Raw genomic sequence first — 17,621 nt, 5'->3', positions numbered from 1 at the left:
GAAAGGAAACTAGAACCTTATCGCCGTTCCTCCCTGGGTCTTCCAGTAGATGGATTATTTGTTTCTTGAAGGAGTGAATTCCAGAAATGTAACAAAGGTAGAACAAAACATATTGATCTTACAGTATGTAAGGCCCTTTCCATTTTGATTTGAATTACAGATAGATTTATTTAACTCCATTAAAATATAGCTCCCAAAGAATACCAAGTCATCTTTGATGACCAATTTGTTTTGACATTATTATCAGACCTAGACTCTGCCCCCTTTCTTTTCTGTCACTTGTTCACTGGGTTTCTGTCTCCAACAAAATGCAATTAATCTAAGACCAATAATTTACAGTGCAGCAAAACAGAACATCTGTTGATGTTTTCTCCCCCAGCTTAAAATATATTGGGATAGTTCTATTTGTTTGCTTTAACCGATTATAGATTGATTGATCACTAGGCATATTGGTAATTGAGTTTTGTGGGTGCACCAAGAAACGGTTCTTCAATGACTTTGTCCCTATCTGATTTAGAACGTGTACGAATCACATCACGATATCCTACGCAGGAGGCCACGGGCTTTTAGTGAGCTGTAAAGCCTAAGTCAATACCTGCCACCCTGAAAACACTTGGACCAAAATTTAATGTGACTAGAGGAGCCAGCCTCTCTTTCTGCTGCTAAGAAGAGATAATACTGTCATATCACATTTCACATTAACCCACACGCACGCACGCATACACACACGCATGAGCGTACCATCTATATTTTGATGAGTAATTCTCAATCTCTGTAAGCTTAGAAACTCACACTATTAAAAAACAGATCTAGTCATAACAGACAAATGAAGGAGCTGGGAGAAAAAAGTATTTAGCATTATTAAGGTGATAGACAACTGGAAAGGCAGAGATACGGATGTGGAGAAAGTGACTGAGCTGGTGAGGTCTGAGTTAGGATTAAAGGCAATGAGCAGTCCAGGGGTTTGAGGACACGGAGGAGGAACAGCCAAGACAGGAGTGATTGTGGATATCAGCTGCAACATGAGAGCCTGGCCGGAGTACTAGACAAGAACAGTCCGGAGGCCAATGTAGCTTTGGAGAATCGTTAAGAGCCGAGAGTGTGGAAACTGAGCTGAGGGAGCCTTGAGCCAAGGATTTTATCACAGCCCAGTGTAAGCACTATTATCCTCGCTTAAAAATAAGACGTTCTGTTTTTCCATAAGTCGTATGTCATTTCAAAATATTAAGTATTGACACCCTTTCCCCGCCATCTGTTAGTTGCTACGGCCACCCTCCCTGATTTGGACCAGCAGTTTCTGTTACAGATCCCAAATTAAAACAATTGTCCCTCTTAGCCCACCATCGCCATCTCGTGGTTAATATGTGCAATGACCAGACATTCTGACCACATAGTGGACTGCCAGGAAGGGCACAGAGACATGTGGCTTTTCCCATAATACTAAATGAAAAAAGCTTTCCGAGACCATTACGAGGAAACAAAGCCTCTTGGTGTGCAAAATTCCTCCTCCACTGGCTTATGTAAGGACAAAACCAGAAAGTCGCTATAGCAATAGATTTTATGAAATGTATTTCAGAGGTCCTCAGTGGGACCTCGATGCAAAGAAAACGTGAGGTAGAAAAGCACTGAAAAGAGCAGAGACAAATGATGTAATAAGTGACAGTTAATAAATAAAAGCAAAATGCAAAAGACCTCGGGGGTGCAGACCAGATGACACACATTCAAGTGTGATCATCCCGTTAGAAAAGCCAGTCAGAACACTTCAAAGGGGATGAGTTATTTTATATACTGTTCAATTATGTACTCAAATTTGGTGGACTTTGACACTGACTCTAATTTCTTATTTTAAAGTATTCTATAATCATTTGGGAGGGGGTTTAAATAAATACAATAATCATCTATTACCATTATTGCCCACATGGTAGCTACCTAAATTTGTGCTAACTAAAATTAAATGCGATTTAAAATATAGTCCTCACATGCACGCGGACCATTTTTTTTTTCTTTTTGGAACTCCATGGGCAAATCTGGTCAATCACCACAGCATTAAATAGTAAAAGTAACGGTCATTTTCAATCATTGCAGAAATTTCTAGATGGGTGCTTTTGCTCCCTGGAAATAATTTAACACACATTCTGGGCACCTACTGTATGCTAAGCACCTGGGAAGTCACTATAGTAGACAAAAGAAGTAAACAAAGCAATCTTAGCCTCCAGAGTTAGTACTGACTTGTCAGTAGTACTTACATGGTCAAACGTATGCTCAGAGTCCACTGTGTGAAATACTAAATTTGTATATTTGGTGGTTGAGGCTCCGAGAGAGCCTTTTTGGGGAAATCATTACTTAAGCACAAAGGAAATGTGTTATATTTTAAGTGTTACTATTAGAGAATGGATTGAGACTCAACTGAAGAGGCCTGGAACCATCCCCTGTGATGCAGAGGAAAGAGCTCACCAGAAGTGGTTATAGGAAGGAGATAGATTCCAAAGCCACCAAGGAGCCCGAGAGGCTCAGTTCAGTGGCTGCCTGGATAGAAGAGGTGAGGATGCTAGAGAAAGAATATAAAAGCCAGACTTCAATGAACAATGTCCCGGGGTACAGCATGCCCAAGCCCAGAGTGCTGAGGGAGAGACCATGCCCACAGTTCGCCTTCGAGGTACTGAGCCCATCTAGTTATTATCAGAACCTAAGGTGGTATTTTTAAGACCAAGCTTCGAGAGAATACTGAGCTAGCAATAAGAGATACTTACTAAATTTTTTATGCTACCAACATGAGCCTTGTGAATTAAAACTTGCCTATGTATGTTCCTCTATCAAAAAAAAAATAATAAAAGGCAATCTTACATTTACTAGATAGAATAGATATTATTTTTAGGTCTGAGATATAGAAGATAGAAAAAAATGAGTGCACTATTTGGTATGAGCATTAATTCTGTGCTTTTAATGCATTGGAAAGTAATTAGAGCCATTATAGATTAACGTTTGCTCTCTGTACACCCTTTCATCACGGTGAACACAGTTACCTTTGTCCTCCCATGCCTGCAGAGACAAGAGGGAGTTTCGAGCACTGAGCTAGCATCTCCAGGCCTAGTAGTTCAGCTCAGACAGCAGGCATAGCCCTTGAAGGCCCTGTCCTCTTCGCTGCTCATTTAACTGTCTCCTGAAAGGACTCTGGATCCTCCTCCAGTTGTCAGGCCAACCGTCACTCCCAAAGCCATGGTGGTATCATTCCATCAGTTTCCACAGAGGCCTTTGCCAATGAGTTTCTATGAAAGTAACCTGATCTGAAGGTTGGAAATGGAATTATGTCAGCCTTGCCCTAGATACTTGGCAGCTCCATAACCTATAGTTGTGGGCCTGTCCTCTCAGAGCCTTGTGCCGTTCTTATTTATCCTACTGTCCCCTCTGGTCCCACTGGTATGCATGGCCTTTGCATCCATTTCTCCCTCTGTGTGGAGTACTTAATTTACCTCACACTGTCCATTTCAAGCAAATGTCTTCTTTCAGGAGCTTTTATTGTTTCTTTTTATTGGATATTATTTTATTTACATTTCAAATGTTATCCCCTTTCCCAGTTTCCCATCCATAACCCCCCATCCCATCCACCCCCCAACCTCGCTTCTATAAGGGTGTTCCCTAACCCACCCACCCAAATGTCCCAGCCTCCCTGCCTTACCTGGACATTCCCTTACACTGGGGCATTGAGCCTTGGCAGGACCAAGGGCTTCTCCTCCCCTTGGTGTCCAACAAGGCCATCCTCTGCTACATATGCAGCTGGATCCATGGGTCTGTCCATGTGTACTCTTTAATTGGTGGTTTGGGAGCTCTGGTTGGTTGGTATTGTTGTTCTTATGGAGTTGCAAACCCCTTCAGCTCCTTCAATCCTTTCTCTAACTCTTCCTTTAGGGACCCCATTCTCAGTTCAATGGTTGGCTGCGAGCATCTGCCTCTGTATTGGTCAGGCTCTGGCAGAGCCTCTCAGGAGACAGCTTTATCAGGCTCCTGTCAGCATGCACTTCTTGGCATCAGCAATTTTCTTTGGGTTTCTTGGCTGTATGTGATATGTGGCTGGATCCCCAGGTAGGGCACTCTCTGGATGGCCATTGCTTCAGTCTCTATTCCAAACTTTGTTTTCCTCTCCCCTCCTATGAATAATTTTGTTCCCCCTTCTAAGAAGGACTGAAGCATCTGCACTTTGGTTGTCCTTCTACTTGAACTCCATGTGGTCTGTGAATTGTATCTTAGGTAATTCAAGCTTTTGGGCTAATATTCACTTATCAGTGACTGCATACCGTGTGTGTGTATGTGTGTGTGTGTGTGTGTGTGTGTGTGTGTGTGTGTATGTGTGTGTGTGTGTGTGTGTGTGTGTGTGTGTATTTGGGTTACCTCACTCAGGATGATACTTTCTAGTTCCACTCATTTGCCTATGAATTTCATGAAGTCATTGTTTTTGATAGCTGAGTAATATTCCATTGTGTAGATGTACCACATTTTCTGTATCCATTCCTCGGTTGAAGGACATGTGGGTTTTTTCCAGCTTCTGGGTATTATCAATAAGGCAGCTATGAACATAGTGGAGCATGTGTCTTTGTTGTATGTTGGAGCATCTTTTGGTTATATGCCCAGGAGTGATATAGCTGGGTCCTTATAGTGCAATGTCCAATTTTCTGAGGAACCTCCAGACTGATTCTCAGAGTGGTTGAAACAGCTTGCAATCCCACCAACAACGGAGGAGTGTTCCTCTTTCTCCACATCCTTGCCTACATCTGTTGTCACCTGAGTTTTTGATCTTAGCCATTCTCACTGGTGTGATTTGCATTGTTGTTGTTTTGATTTGCATTTCCCTGATGACTAAGGATGTTGAATATGTCTTTAGGTACTTCTCAGCCAATTGATATTTCTCAGCTCAGAATTCTTTGTTTAGCTCTGTACCCATTTTTTTTGGGGGGGGGTTATTTGATTCTCTGGATCTCGGTTCTTTGTGTATATTGGATATTAGTCCTCTGTCAGATGTAAGATTTGTAAAGACCTTTTCCTGATCTGTTGGTTGCTGTTTTGTCCTAATGACAGTGTCCTTTACCTTACAGAAGCTTTGCAATTTTATGAAGTCCCATTTGTCAATTCTTGATCTTAGAGCATAAGTCATTGGTGCTCTTGTTTAGGAAATTTTCCCCAGTGTTCAAGGCTCTTCCCCACATTTTGGTTTTAATTCTTCTGATTTTTAGATTCAAATGGAATATTCCATTCAACACGTGAAATATTTTCTTTTCTAATTGTAGTTTTTATTTTTTGTTTTTTTTCCTCAGCATTTGCCCCTTGTCTAAAGGAGCCAAGAAGCAGCCTGTTATCCTTGCATACCACTGGTCTCTTTAAAACAGAGCTCAGCACAAACTAGGAAAATGCATCAGTGAACCAGTGAGAGCAGCTTAGTCAATGGGAAGGAACAGGTTCTTGGGAAAGTGTTCAAGGTAGAAAGGAAGGGAGGAAAGAAAAAGATAATGTCATGAATGGAGAGTGAGATTTGAGTATCAGCAAATTAACAAGGTTTTTGATAACCAAAACAAACAAGCAAACAAACAAAACAAAAGCAAAACAAACAAATACAGACCCAACTATTTGATCTGTCATTCTGTAACCCAGGAGGGAGTGGGGCTGGGTATGGTGGTATATGCCTCTAATAATAGCATTAGAGAGGCAGAGGTAGAGGCAAGTAGATCTTCATGAGTTCAAGGCCAGCATGTTCTAGGGGATGTGTAGAGAGTCCGAGGTCATGCCTCAAACCCAACAACAAACCTACCAAAAACAAACAAGCAAACAATCAAACAAACAAAACTCACATAAGACATCTGAGTCAAAGCAACAGAAACTCCATGTTTCTGGCACAGCTGAAGGGAGGTGGCGTGTGTGCTCACATGCACACAAAAAGCCAAGGACAAGCTGTGATTCAGACCTGAACTTAATGTAGTTGTAGAGTTCCTGACTGTCCTTGGCCCAGTATTCGTCCTTCAGTGGCTCAAACATAAACCTTCCACAGTTCCATAGCACTTTCGTCTCTCAGCTTTACCTTGCCTTCCTGTTGGGGTGGCCTCCTCTTAGGAGACACATATTTGGGCCTCGGCTCTGAGAAATGTATGGAGGCAGAAGAAGACAGAAGCATGTGAGGTCCATGTGGGCAGCTAGACTATACTGTCACTTCAGTTTCCTGGCTTGTTCCTGGAGATAAGTGGAGTACTCTTGGCTACTCGGCTGATGGTGGCAGCAATAAGTGACATCACTGTTGTTTCTAGATCAACTTGGGGAAGGAAAGGTGGAGAGAAGCTGCCCTATCCTTACTTAAGTTATACATTTTGGGGGTGAGTTCTTTCATTTCTTTATATTTAGGATAAACTCACATCTATGCATCCCTGATATTCCCACAACCGATTCACTGACAAAACCCATTTTTCAGTGCCAGGAAGGGCCTCTGTGAAACTCAGAACAACATATATACCCTGTGTAACAGCTCGTACAAGAAGACATGATTTCGATCCTGGTAGGGGTAAGAACAGGATATCTGGGATAGATGACTCTTTTCTATTCAGTGACACCACATGCATTTATTTCTTCATTTAAAGTTAACTGATAATAAAGAGAATGTCTGGATTGAAAAAAAAATGCTTGGCAGTCGTGGTACACACCATTAATCCCAGCACTTGGGAGGCAGACACAATTGGATTCTTCAGCCAGCCTGGTCCTGCCGAGTGAGTTCCAGGATAGCCAAGGCTACACAGTGAACCCTGTCTTAAAAAAACAACAACAAAAGAAAAATAAGTTTGGCTCTTCAACTTTGTTTTCTACATGGTATATTATATTAGAGTAGCATGCAACTCTAATTTATAGTTGGGAAATAAAATTGGCCCAGTGATGTAAGGCTCTACATAAGGGCCTGGTGACTGCTGAAAGATGTCAGTTGCTATTCATTTTGAAATTACCTAAAGAGAGCATTGCACATAACATTGACAACCTTGCAGAGAACATGATGGACATGGGAAAATGGTACAGGAATCTGGTAGATGCCAGACAGAAAATAGCTTTCTAAGATCCTGGAGAAAGGAATTTCCACAGGAAGGACTAGATCAAAGTCTTAAAAAGCTGCACGGGGAAGTCCAGTGAGTTCAGACTGAGACGGGCATATTAGATCTGGTGGCAAAACCTTGGTGAGGTGAAGAAGTTAGTAGTTGGGGACAAACTGGTGGAAAAAAAGATCAGCCACCAAATCATCCATGATGCAAAGACCTCATAGAATGCAAACAGTAGTGTATGAGCATTAGTGAGAATCTAGAAGAAATACCTATTCTCTATTTCAGATGCAGAAGAATATCTTGAATGACTTAAAGTTACAAAGAAGGTGTTTGGGAAGCCCAAAGGAGGCTACTGAGGAGTTAGAACTCTAAGATTCAACTTTTACTGATGCCCCCACCATGTCTACCTCCCCGGGGGACCCTCTTCCTTGTATCCTCATTGCCTCATCTGTAAAGGAGACAGAAGTGTGTTGACCCTTGATGTCATGTGCAATTCAAAATTAACACACTTTGCAAATAAAATACAATGTCAAGATCTAATGCATGCAATTGTATTTTTGATCAACTCAATATAGAAATATGAAGTGGGCTCATAAGTTCTGAGGTAGAATGTATAAAGTTGAGGCACTCTTATTATTTCATGATTCAGAATACAGAATACAGACAGATATAGACAGACAGACAGACAGACAGACAGACAGACAGATAGATAGATAGATAGATAGATAGATAGAAATAGATGATACATAGATAGCGATACTGATATAAATAACAATGAATGGGAAAAGAGAACACAAATTTGAAAGAACCAACTAGACATATCCAGATGAGAGGTTTCAGTGATGAAAAGAAAAAGGGTAATATTATAATCTCAAAAGATAAAAGAAATACTTAAAACAATAATTCAGTTGTATAATATTCTTAAATTTTCCATTATGATTCTATAATCTGTAAATAAATTGAGATTATAAAGTTGGTATGACATAAAGATCAAATCAATATGTTTTCATAACTTGGCCTGTGGATACAGCTCAGTGGTAGAGCACTTGCCACTTGTACTTGACGTGTGTGTGTGTGTGTGTGTGTGTGTGTGTGTCTGTGTCTGTGTCTGTGTCTGTGTCTGTGTCTGTGTGTTTCTTAGTGCCATTTAGCAATTTTAAAACAACTGGTTTGTTGGAAAATTAACTTCTAAAAGTTCAATGAATTTTAAAAGATTGTTGATCAATATATTTGTGCTAGTTTGCTTGAAAACTCCATAGACTTATCAATAAAAGCTTGTACACTATGAAGCTCTTAAAGAACATGTGAGGGTTGGGAGACTGTTAAACGGAACCTGGTGGTTTCTTTATAAGCACATATCTAACATATCGGTTAATAATATTCTTTACAGAAGGGAAATAATTCCTCATTTAGATGCATTTGAGGAATGTTATTGCCAACATTTGAAAACATAACCAATGCTGACATTCGTATTTCTATATCTTAAATTCCAGCACCTTATGAAATATGCCCAGAGGATGTTCTTATATCAATGGTGTGGAAAAGGACTCCTGCAGGTGACCTAGCATTCAATCAATGTCCTCTGAATGCCACAGGTACAGTATGGCACACTCAGCACAAACAATGCTTATATCCCAGAAATGCATGCTAGATTTGCTTAGCACATACTGCCCTTGTGTGTGTCCTATAAATAAATATGTCCAATAAGCAGTTGATAGAACAGTATTAATAATCTGCTTCAAAAACGGAGTCACTGAAGAGATTTCAAAAGTGTTGTTGATGCATTGCATTCTCGGTATGACTCTTGAATTTTAAAAACAAAATTAAGGAAAAAAATTTCATGGGAGTATTTCCTAAAGCAAAAGAAAATCGCATAACCCCAGCTTGCAGTCAGCCTCCCAATGCTATGCCTTCCAGCATCCTGCTATAAAGCTTCTCTCTGTTCTTTGTGACATGCAGGCACCACTAGCAGACGCTGCTCTCTCAGCCTTCATGGAGTGGCCTCCTGGGAGCAGCCGAGCTTTGCAAGATGCATATCCAATGAGTACAGACACTTGCAGCATTCAGTAGGTGCAAAGCCAGCTTTAGTACTTGCTCTGTTTATTTTTTCCTAATGATCACTATGTGAGAATTTAACCTTCTGTTGTATAATCAAATCAGTAAAAAAATAAAAATAAAAAAAAAAAACTCTGAAGAAATGCCCCAAGAGGGGATAAGGGGGGTGGGATAGGAAGCTGATTTCTGGGAGCCTGATCTAAATGGTTTTGTTCCTCAAGCTCAGGTTTTTATGGATCCTGGCAATTTAAATGAAAACATTCCCTGTCTGATGGGAGAAAGGCCCAAGCCAAATCGTCCTCAGATCTACATGCGATTGCTCAGCTCTGTATCATGATTGGTTCAAGTCTTCATTAAACACTACATGATTATTTCAAAACACTGGACATTTTTTAAATTAAACATCTTTCACTTTGCAGTAACTGGAGAAGGACAAAGCTGTGTTACTCAGACATCAAATTTCTCATGCACTCAAAAAAATGAAGAAAGTGATGGTTCGGTGCTCCGTAGAAACTTAATTAGTCAGAGACGATGATGTGGCCAAATTCTTTCCAAAAATGACCTTCTCCCCTCCCCCCAGAAACCATTGAATTAGTCACAGAAGATGATATTCAAAATAGCAATCACATTTCAGTATTTTAAATTCTAGCTCCTTATGAAACATGCCCAGAGGATTATCTTATGCCAATGGTGCAGAATATTTTGAATGCAATTAAGTTCTGCCTAGTCTTCTTCAAGTGCAAGTCACTGTCATTATTCAGAGGATCCTGTCATTTCATCCCAGCAGACAGGAAGTCCTCCACACACAGGCAAGGCAGACAAGGCAGAATAGAAAGGAAAAAGGAACCAAACACAGTGGTGTTAAGAGACTCCATGCTTTACTGGACTTATATCTTGTTTCATGTTCTCATCATCAGTCAAACACACAAACACATGCACGCGTGCGCGCACACACAGTGAACATATTCTTGTGTGTGTGTGTACAAAAAGATTGGCTTATGCAATAACTCCACCAACTAATAGAATCAGTGTTTATTTAATTACGAGAAAAACAAATCACTCATTTTAGAAAGTCTAGATGCAAAGGCTATCTAATGCACTGCATTCATATATCGAATTAGTAAGTGTGAGCAATGTAATTGATGATCATTTAAATGTAGTCTTATTTATTCCATTGTGCATACAAATGTGCTTATATCTATACATGAGGGAGTTATTATATGGCTACATGAAACCTTATTTTATTATAAATATACATTTTATGTTAGATAAAAATGTTTATTTTATCATAATCACTTGTATGTTACATAGATATATACAGAAATGCACAATTCCAAATGTTCTATATAACCAAATAAATGTCAATTCTGTTGCTAACTTGATATATAAAAGTGGAGTAGATACCATTTAACTTTGAATATTTTGAGCGTTTTATATATATATGTATATATATATACTTTTATACATAATGAGGGGTATAATATATACATTAATTTTATGGCACATTAAAATATGTGAACATAATCTGTAAACTGTCTTTACCTCTCTCACTGATTCAGACCATTGTATTTCAGAATTATAAACAAAACAATTATATCAATTAATTTTATGTGATATATCCTTTTCTAAAGTTAGATAGACTATGTTAATCAACTTGGGTTTTGTTTCTTTTTATTTGTATTTATTTGTTTTTCTTTTGTTTCATCATATAGGGGATTATTTTCAGTGATCCATACACTTTAGGCTAATGTTTACCAATGCAATAAGTATATCACCTGCTTTAAAAAAAACCTAAATATGTCTGAATACAATTCTAATTGTGGCCATGAATAGAACATTGCAGAAATTAAATAAATAGTAAGCCTATCCTTATGAACTAGTTAGGAATGAAATTTTGAGTCCAATACTTGCAATATCAATCTTCACTGTCTCCTCTCACAGTGTTCTTTATTATCTACTTGAAGATGACCATGGGACTCACCTTGAGGACATGCTGCACAGAACTCTACAGTGTAGAGTAGATGATTTCGCATCAAAAACCTGTAATAAATGTGTGCAGGATAATGAATGAGTTTTCATTCTTTGAGTGCTGTCCATCAAGAATGGACACAGATATACTCTAGAAAGTAGAAGAAATGAAGTCTCAAATTGCGCATCCTGTGAAAAGTGCACACTTAAAAAGCTAATAACCACCTGACATGCATAGGTCCTTGTTAAGAGAGCATCGTCAACTGAGGATTCTCCCTTAGTACAGGAAGTAAAGATCTTCATGATGCCGTCTACTTAGGTGAGGTGAAGAGTTAAAGTAACATCCCAGGCATGAGTGTTTCAAGACCCATTCTGCCTTCTTAAAGCCATACATGTCTGGGGTTTTGATGGGAAATCATCTGTTCTAGACTGTAGAGTTCTGTGCAGCATGTCCTCAAGGTAGTCCAATGGCCATTTTCAAGTAGAAAAATGAAGAACACTGTGACAAGAGATAACGAAGATTGATATTGCAAGTATTGGATTCAAAATTATGATTATATAATGTGTATATTATGATATAAACATGGATATATATATAAATATACAGTCTACATATATGAAAACACAAGATTTAAGATGCATATGTACACAACCTCATGCTTGATGGTGTATCATGACCTTTATCTTTACATATTCAGTTTATATAAAATTGAGAATCAATGTGTGTTTTAAATGACACCTATCTTGCAGTCAGCCTCATTATCCAGAGTCTACAAAGTCAGCGGGAGATAGAAGAGAGATCAAGTTCTCTGAAACATCACACTCCAGTTATGCCCCTAAGCACAACTTTGAGAATCAAGGTTCAGTAGGGCTTATGATTTAGAACAGCTGAGGCTTCCATAAATCATAATTACTCTAGAGATGGTACAGAGTTTATCACTTCAATGTTTATCTTTGATAGATTTTATTTTATTTCATTTTTATATTTACAAGGCTAATTAAATTGGAATCAGTTTTTAATAGCATACTACCGGGTCTTATTTTAAATAAATAGGCTGATATTTTCTAACTTTTTAATGTATAAATTAACAGTACGTGTTGCGAACACACATAGGCACAGTGTGTGTGTGCTTCATAAATAAACAGCCAAAGACTAATTTCAAAATGGAATGTTATTATCTATAAGCAGTATCTGAATATTTCTTAAGAACTCTCAATAATAAACTAGTTAAAACAAACAAAATTGGGTCAATAATCAGTTTAATGTATAAGATCAGTGATCAATCATGCTGAACAATTAGTCTGACTTCTTTAGTGATAAGAATCTTGCTGTTTCAGTCTTTATTGCCCTAATGCAAAACACAGCACTAAGCAGAGATGGTATCAATAGTCCAAAAATGCTTATTTTCTTATTTATAATAAGCTACTGGCCAACAAAGATTTCTGATATATACATTTTCTTTGTGATTATTAATCATTTAAAAATAATACAATTCATAATGTAGATGGAGTTTTTTCTGTCTGATAAACTTATAGAAATATGGAGTAATTAGTATCATTACATCATGATCTTCTTAGAACATTATAGAACAACTTAGTCATTATAGAACAACTCAGACCAACTAATATCTGTGAAGATCTGTTTAGAGACCTTATAAGATACAAAGTCATACCTAACAACCAAAATGCTATTCATTTAAACTTCCCAAACATATATACATACATTCATCTTTCATTCAAACTCTTCTCCTTACATGGACACACACACACACACACACACACACACACACACACAGAGAGACAGAGATAGATAGACAGAGAGACAGAGAGAGAGGGGACATAGACAGGCACAAAAAGAGAAAGACAGAGAAATAAAGATAGACAGACACACACAGAGTGAAAGAGACAGAAAAAGGGACAGACACACCACACACACACATACACACACCGCATACACACACACACACACATGCACACACCACACAGAGAGAGAGAGAGAGAGAGAGACAGAGACAGAGAGAGAGACAGACAGACAGAGAGACAGAGAGAGAGGGGACATAGGCACAAAAAGAGAAAGACAGATAAAGATAGACAGACACACACAGTGAAAGAGACAGAAAAAGGGACAGACACACCACACACACACACACATACACACACACGCACACACGCACACACACACATACACACCACACACACACACACACACAGAGACAGAGACAGAGACAGAGACAGAGAGACAGAGAGAGACAGGGGACATAGACAGGCACAAAAAAGAGAAATACAGAGAGATAAAGATAGACACACGCAAAGTGAAAGAGACAGAAAAAGAGACAGACACACCACACACACACACACACACACACACACACATACACACACACACGCACACACACATACACACACACACGCACACACACATACACACCACACACACACACACACATACACACCACACACACATACACACCACACACACACACACACACACACACACACACACACACACACACACACACACACACACTTGAAGAAACAGGCTTTTTAGATATGTCAGAACATATGTCCCTGCAAGGGAACAGATCTTACAGCAAAGGAGCACGTGTACCAAGGCTTTCTCCTTAATTCATCAGGCAGGTTTGTTACTCTTCTTTCCCTGGAAAGAAGTGGATGAGGCATAAAGGAGGCTGGAAAAGTCTAACAATTTTGTTCTAATGAAAGACCCTCTGTACAGAAATAGTAACTATAGGTATAGATTTTTTCTCTTAGAATTTCTTTTTTCTTTTTCTTTTTTCTTTTATTGGATTATTTTTATTTACAGTTCAAATGATATTCCCTTTCCAGGTTTCCAGGACATAAGGCCCCTAACCCATTACCCTCCCCTTCTATAAAGGTGTTCCCCTCCCTATCCACCCCTTCCTTCCCTCCCCCCCAACATTCCCCTACACTAGGGGGTCCAACCTTGGCAGGACCAGGGGTTTCTCCTTCCACTGGTGAACAACAAGGCCATCCTCTGCTACATAAGTGGCTGGAGCCATGGGTCAGTCCATGTGTACTCTTTGGGTAGTGATTTAGTTCCTGGGAGCTCTGGTTGGTTGGCCCTGTTGTTCTTATGGGGCTGCAAGCCTCTTCAGCTCTTTCAACCCTTTCTCTGATTCCCCCAATGGGGATCTCATTCTCTTAGAATTCTGTTCCAAAGAACAAGCAATGGACCCTCCTCATACTGAAGGCTGCAATCACCCCCTCTTTGGAATTCTCCATTGTAAAACAGTCAAACTATTTTTCTGTTACTTTCTCTATTTTCCTCAGCATTTTGTAATACCCATTTTACATTCCCTATCATCTGGTGCCAATATCTGGATAATTTGTGTCTGGCTTGTTTCTCTTTTTTTTCCTTTTCTTTCTCCACTCCTACAGACAAATCTTCTGGCCTCTTTGCATATCTAACATTTTATATTCAATGTTGGGCAGTTCATCAATGTCATTGTAATGTCTTAAGACCATGCTCTGTTCAAGACAAAGCATTCCATCCTGTAATAATTAACTTTCTATCACTGTGATAAATCCTTGTTAAGGAAAAATGCTCATCTAGGCTCGTGCTTTCAATGGTTTCATTCCGTGGTTGATCCCATTGCTGGGAACATTCACTAGGCATGATAGAAGGAAGATGAAACAGAGTTGCTTACCTCATGGAGACCTAAACGCAGAAAGTGAGACAGGAGAGAATTCTAGAGGTCAGAAACTTTTCAAAGCATGATTACATTGATCTGCTTTACCTTAGTCACATCTTTTACCGAGTCCCAAAGTTCTGAATCAATCATGAATGTATCCATTGAAAAGATCAAGAACCATAATCCCGTTACCTCTTAATTATCATATCCACCAGCTGTGGACTGAGCATTCCACACGAGACCTTTTACGGGTGCTTCCTTGCACCTAGATTTCACCTCCTAATACTTCTGTCTGCTCCCAAGTGTGCTGTGAATTAGGGACCAAACCTTTAAACATGGACCTTAAAGGAACACTTCTCTCTGTTTGATACCCTTCTTTTCATTATTTCACTTACAGCATTTGGATTGACAGCATATGTACAGCTATCCTGTTAGCTTTAAGCATGTAGAAAATGTACAATCCAGTTACCTTTTAAGTATTGTATCCACCTTCTACAAGGATACCTCATATACCCTTTCCTTGTTATTCTAATATGTTCAAGGATTGTGTTTTCATTCCAGTCAGGGGATGAGAGTGGATGGGACTTTTTGATGTTTGAGTAAGAGTGTGCATTAAATAAAGACAAGAGGTAGCAAAATAAAATGAGCAAAGGTTGACTTTTAATACCCAGTCACAGTCCACAGTTGCTTGGTCATTTGATTTGTGGCCTATGACAAAATAGTACATTTTGGTAGGAGAATGTAAATAGTCTATCACCCTTTATATAGTGGCTATATATAGTCCCATTATAAATCTTCAAAATACATGAGACTAATGATCAAGATTTCTTGCACCTACGTTCCACCTCCTAAGGCTTTCATCTGCTCCTAATGGGCTAAGAATCAAGCCTTTTAAACACGGACTTTTAGGAGCACTTACCATCTGCTTAATCCCCCTTCTTTTATGGGCAGCTAATGTATAGATATCCTGTGAGCTTTGCACGCATAGAAAATCTATATGTGACTATCATGGGTTTCTCACTCAGTGATCCAGATTTCTTCCCAACTTCCAATCCACTAACTTTCCTTAGGAGAAGACAGTGGCTACTTAAAGTTCTCTTACCAGGCAGATCATATGTGGAGGTCAGAGAGGAATATTCAGAGATTCATTCTCTCTACCATGTGGGTCTGTAGGCTCTAACTCACATACCAGACTTGGGAGCAGGTACTCGCTCAGCAACATCGCGGACACATACCTGTATTTTAAAGACATTCATCCTAACTCCTCTGCACTTAGGATACCATATTATGAGAAACCAAATAGATAGCCAAATCACTTAACAGCACTATAAAGTGGATGATTTTGATCTTTAAAATATGACACAGTCATTGAAGTAAAAGACATATATTCAGATGATTGCTTTATAGAAAGAAGTATCAGGTATAATTGTGTTTTAATTGAGGTCACTCAGAGCTGTGAGAACCTTTCATATAGCTTACACATGGACCGTAGGATTGCTGATGGAATAGCATATACGTTGTGGTGTATCCAGTGTATGACATGCAAGCAACATCTATGACAGACATTTTTAGTATTGACACAATTGAGGCCACAGTGGCAGGCAGTGGGCAGCATGAAATGGAAGGTGGAGTAAAAGGCTTTACTGCAGAAATATGCCCACTCCATAAACCATGGCCAGCACGCACCACTGCTCTCCTTATAGACAGCAAGGAGGCTTTCTTCAGAAATATAAATCCCAACAATTTCATAAGCTATCCCATTCCTGAAACTGTTAAATTTTTCCTTTGAAGCAAATATCTCTCACTGTTGCAATCTCAACAAAAATAATTACTGATATTTATTATTTTAAAAGAGAATACTAAAATCACAAAAATCATTATTTGAATTATTATTTAAACAAACCAAACTCTTCTTGACAAACAATTTTAAGGATAATTACACGTTATATTTCAAAATTGTTACTTTCATTCAAATATTTAGGAGTAACTCAACAACATAGTAGATTTCTTTTTCTTTTCTTTTCTTTTTTTCAGAGCTGGGGATCGAACCCAGGGCCTTGCGCTTGCCTAGCTGAGCTAAATTCCCAACCCCCCATAGTAGATTTCTTAAAAGTTCTATACTTCTTATATTGTTCATCAGGAAAAAATATTTAAACTTTTTAAAATGTGAGGAATCAGAATAATAGTTAAATAGTTAAAATGTTTTTGGTAATTTTTGATTAAAATGTATTATGAACTATAGGCTAATCATGATAATACCTCAGAGATAGTTTGACTCAGACTGCTTTCAAGAAATTCTTGGTATCAGCACTATTTAGGTGCTCTGAAGTCCAGGTACACAGCTAATCTGAATGGGTTACCTGTAGAGCAGTGGATATCTATGGTAACTATGAGGATCATGCTAAACTTAAATATCTCATAAAACATTTCTAGGCCCATACCGGCCATGTAGAAGGTACTTGGTAAATTATATAACATACTTTTCCTATATTTATTTTTAAAAGATTGAAAGTAAATAACTATAACTCTAGACACAATTTTCAGGATCAGAATTCCAAATTCCAAAATTTCCCACCCAATCACATCTGTGGATTTTTTTTAATAATTAAATTTATGTCTATTTTTGACTTTAAAATTATGGCACTCACTCCATTCTGTTCCCTTTCTCCAAACCTCCCATATACAATTCCTTTCTGTCTTTCAAATTTATGACCTCTTTTTTTCATAAATTGTTGAATACACACACATGCAAACATATACACATATACAAATACACAACATATGTATATGTGTGTGTCTAAATGGAGAAATACAACCTGCTCAGTCTATGTAATATTACTTATATGCATATGTTTTCAAATCATTT

General features: G+C 38.6%; 1 protein-coding gene across 10 annotated transcripts in view; it reads left to right on the top strand.

The window, feature by feature from the left end:
- The window catches only part of Adgrb3 (adhesion G protein-coupled receptor B3), a 727,877-nt gene that overhangs the window by 297,524 nt on the left and 412,732 nt on the right, over positions 1-17,621 (top strand). For 9 of the 10 annotated variants that reach the window (NM_001106898.1, XM_063266875.1, XM_063266874.1 and 6 more), the window contains 2 exon segments: positions 8,555-8,656; positions 9,021-9,127. In NM_001106898.1, the coding sequence (NP_001100368.1) occupies positions 8,555-8,656; positions 9,021-9,127 (209 nt within the window). 10 annotated transcript variants of the gene reach the window in all.

This window comes from Rattus norvegicus, chromosome 9 (assembly GCF_036323735.1).
Source record: "Rattus norvegicus strain BN/NHsdMcwi chromosome 9, GRCr8, whole genome shotgun sequence".
In the NCBI taxonomy this organism is placed as follows: Eukaryota; Metazoa; Chordata; class Mammalia; order Rodentia; family Muridae; genus Rattus; species Rattus norvegicus.
This window is presented reverse-complemented; position numbering and strand designations above follow the sequence as displayed.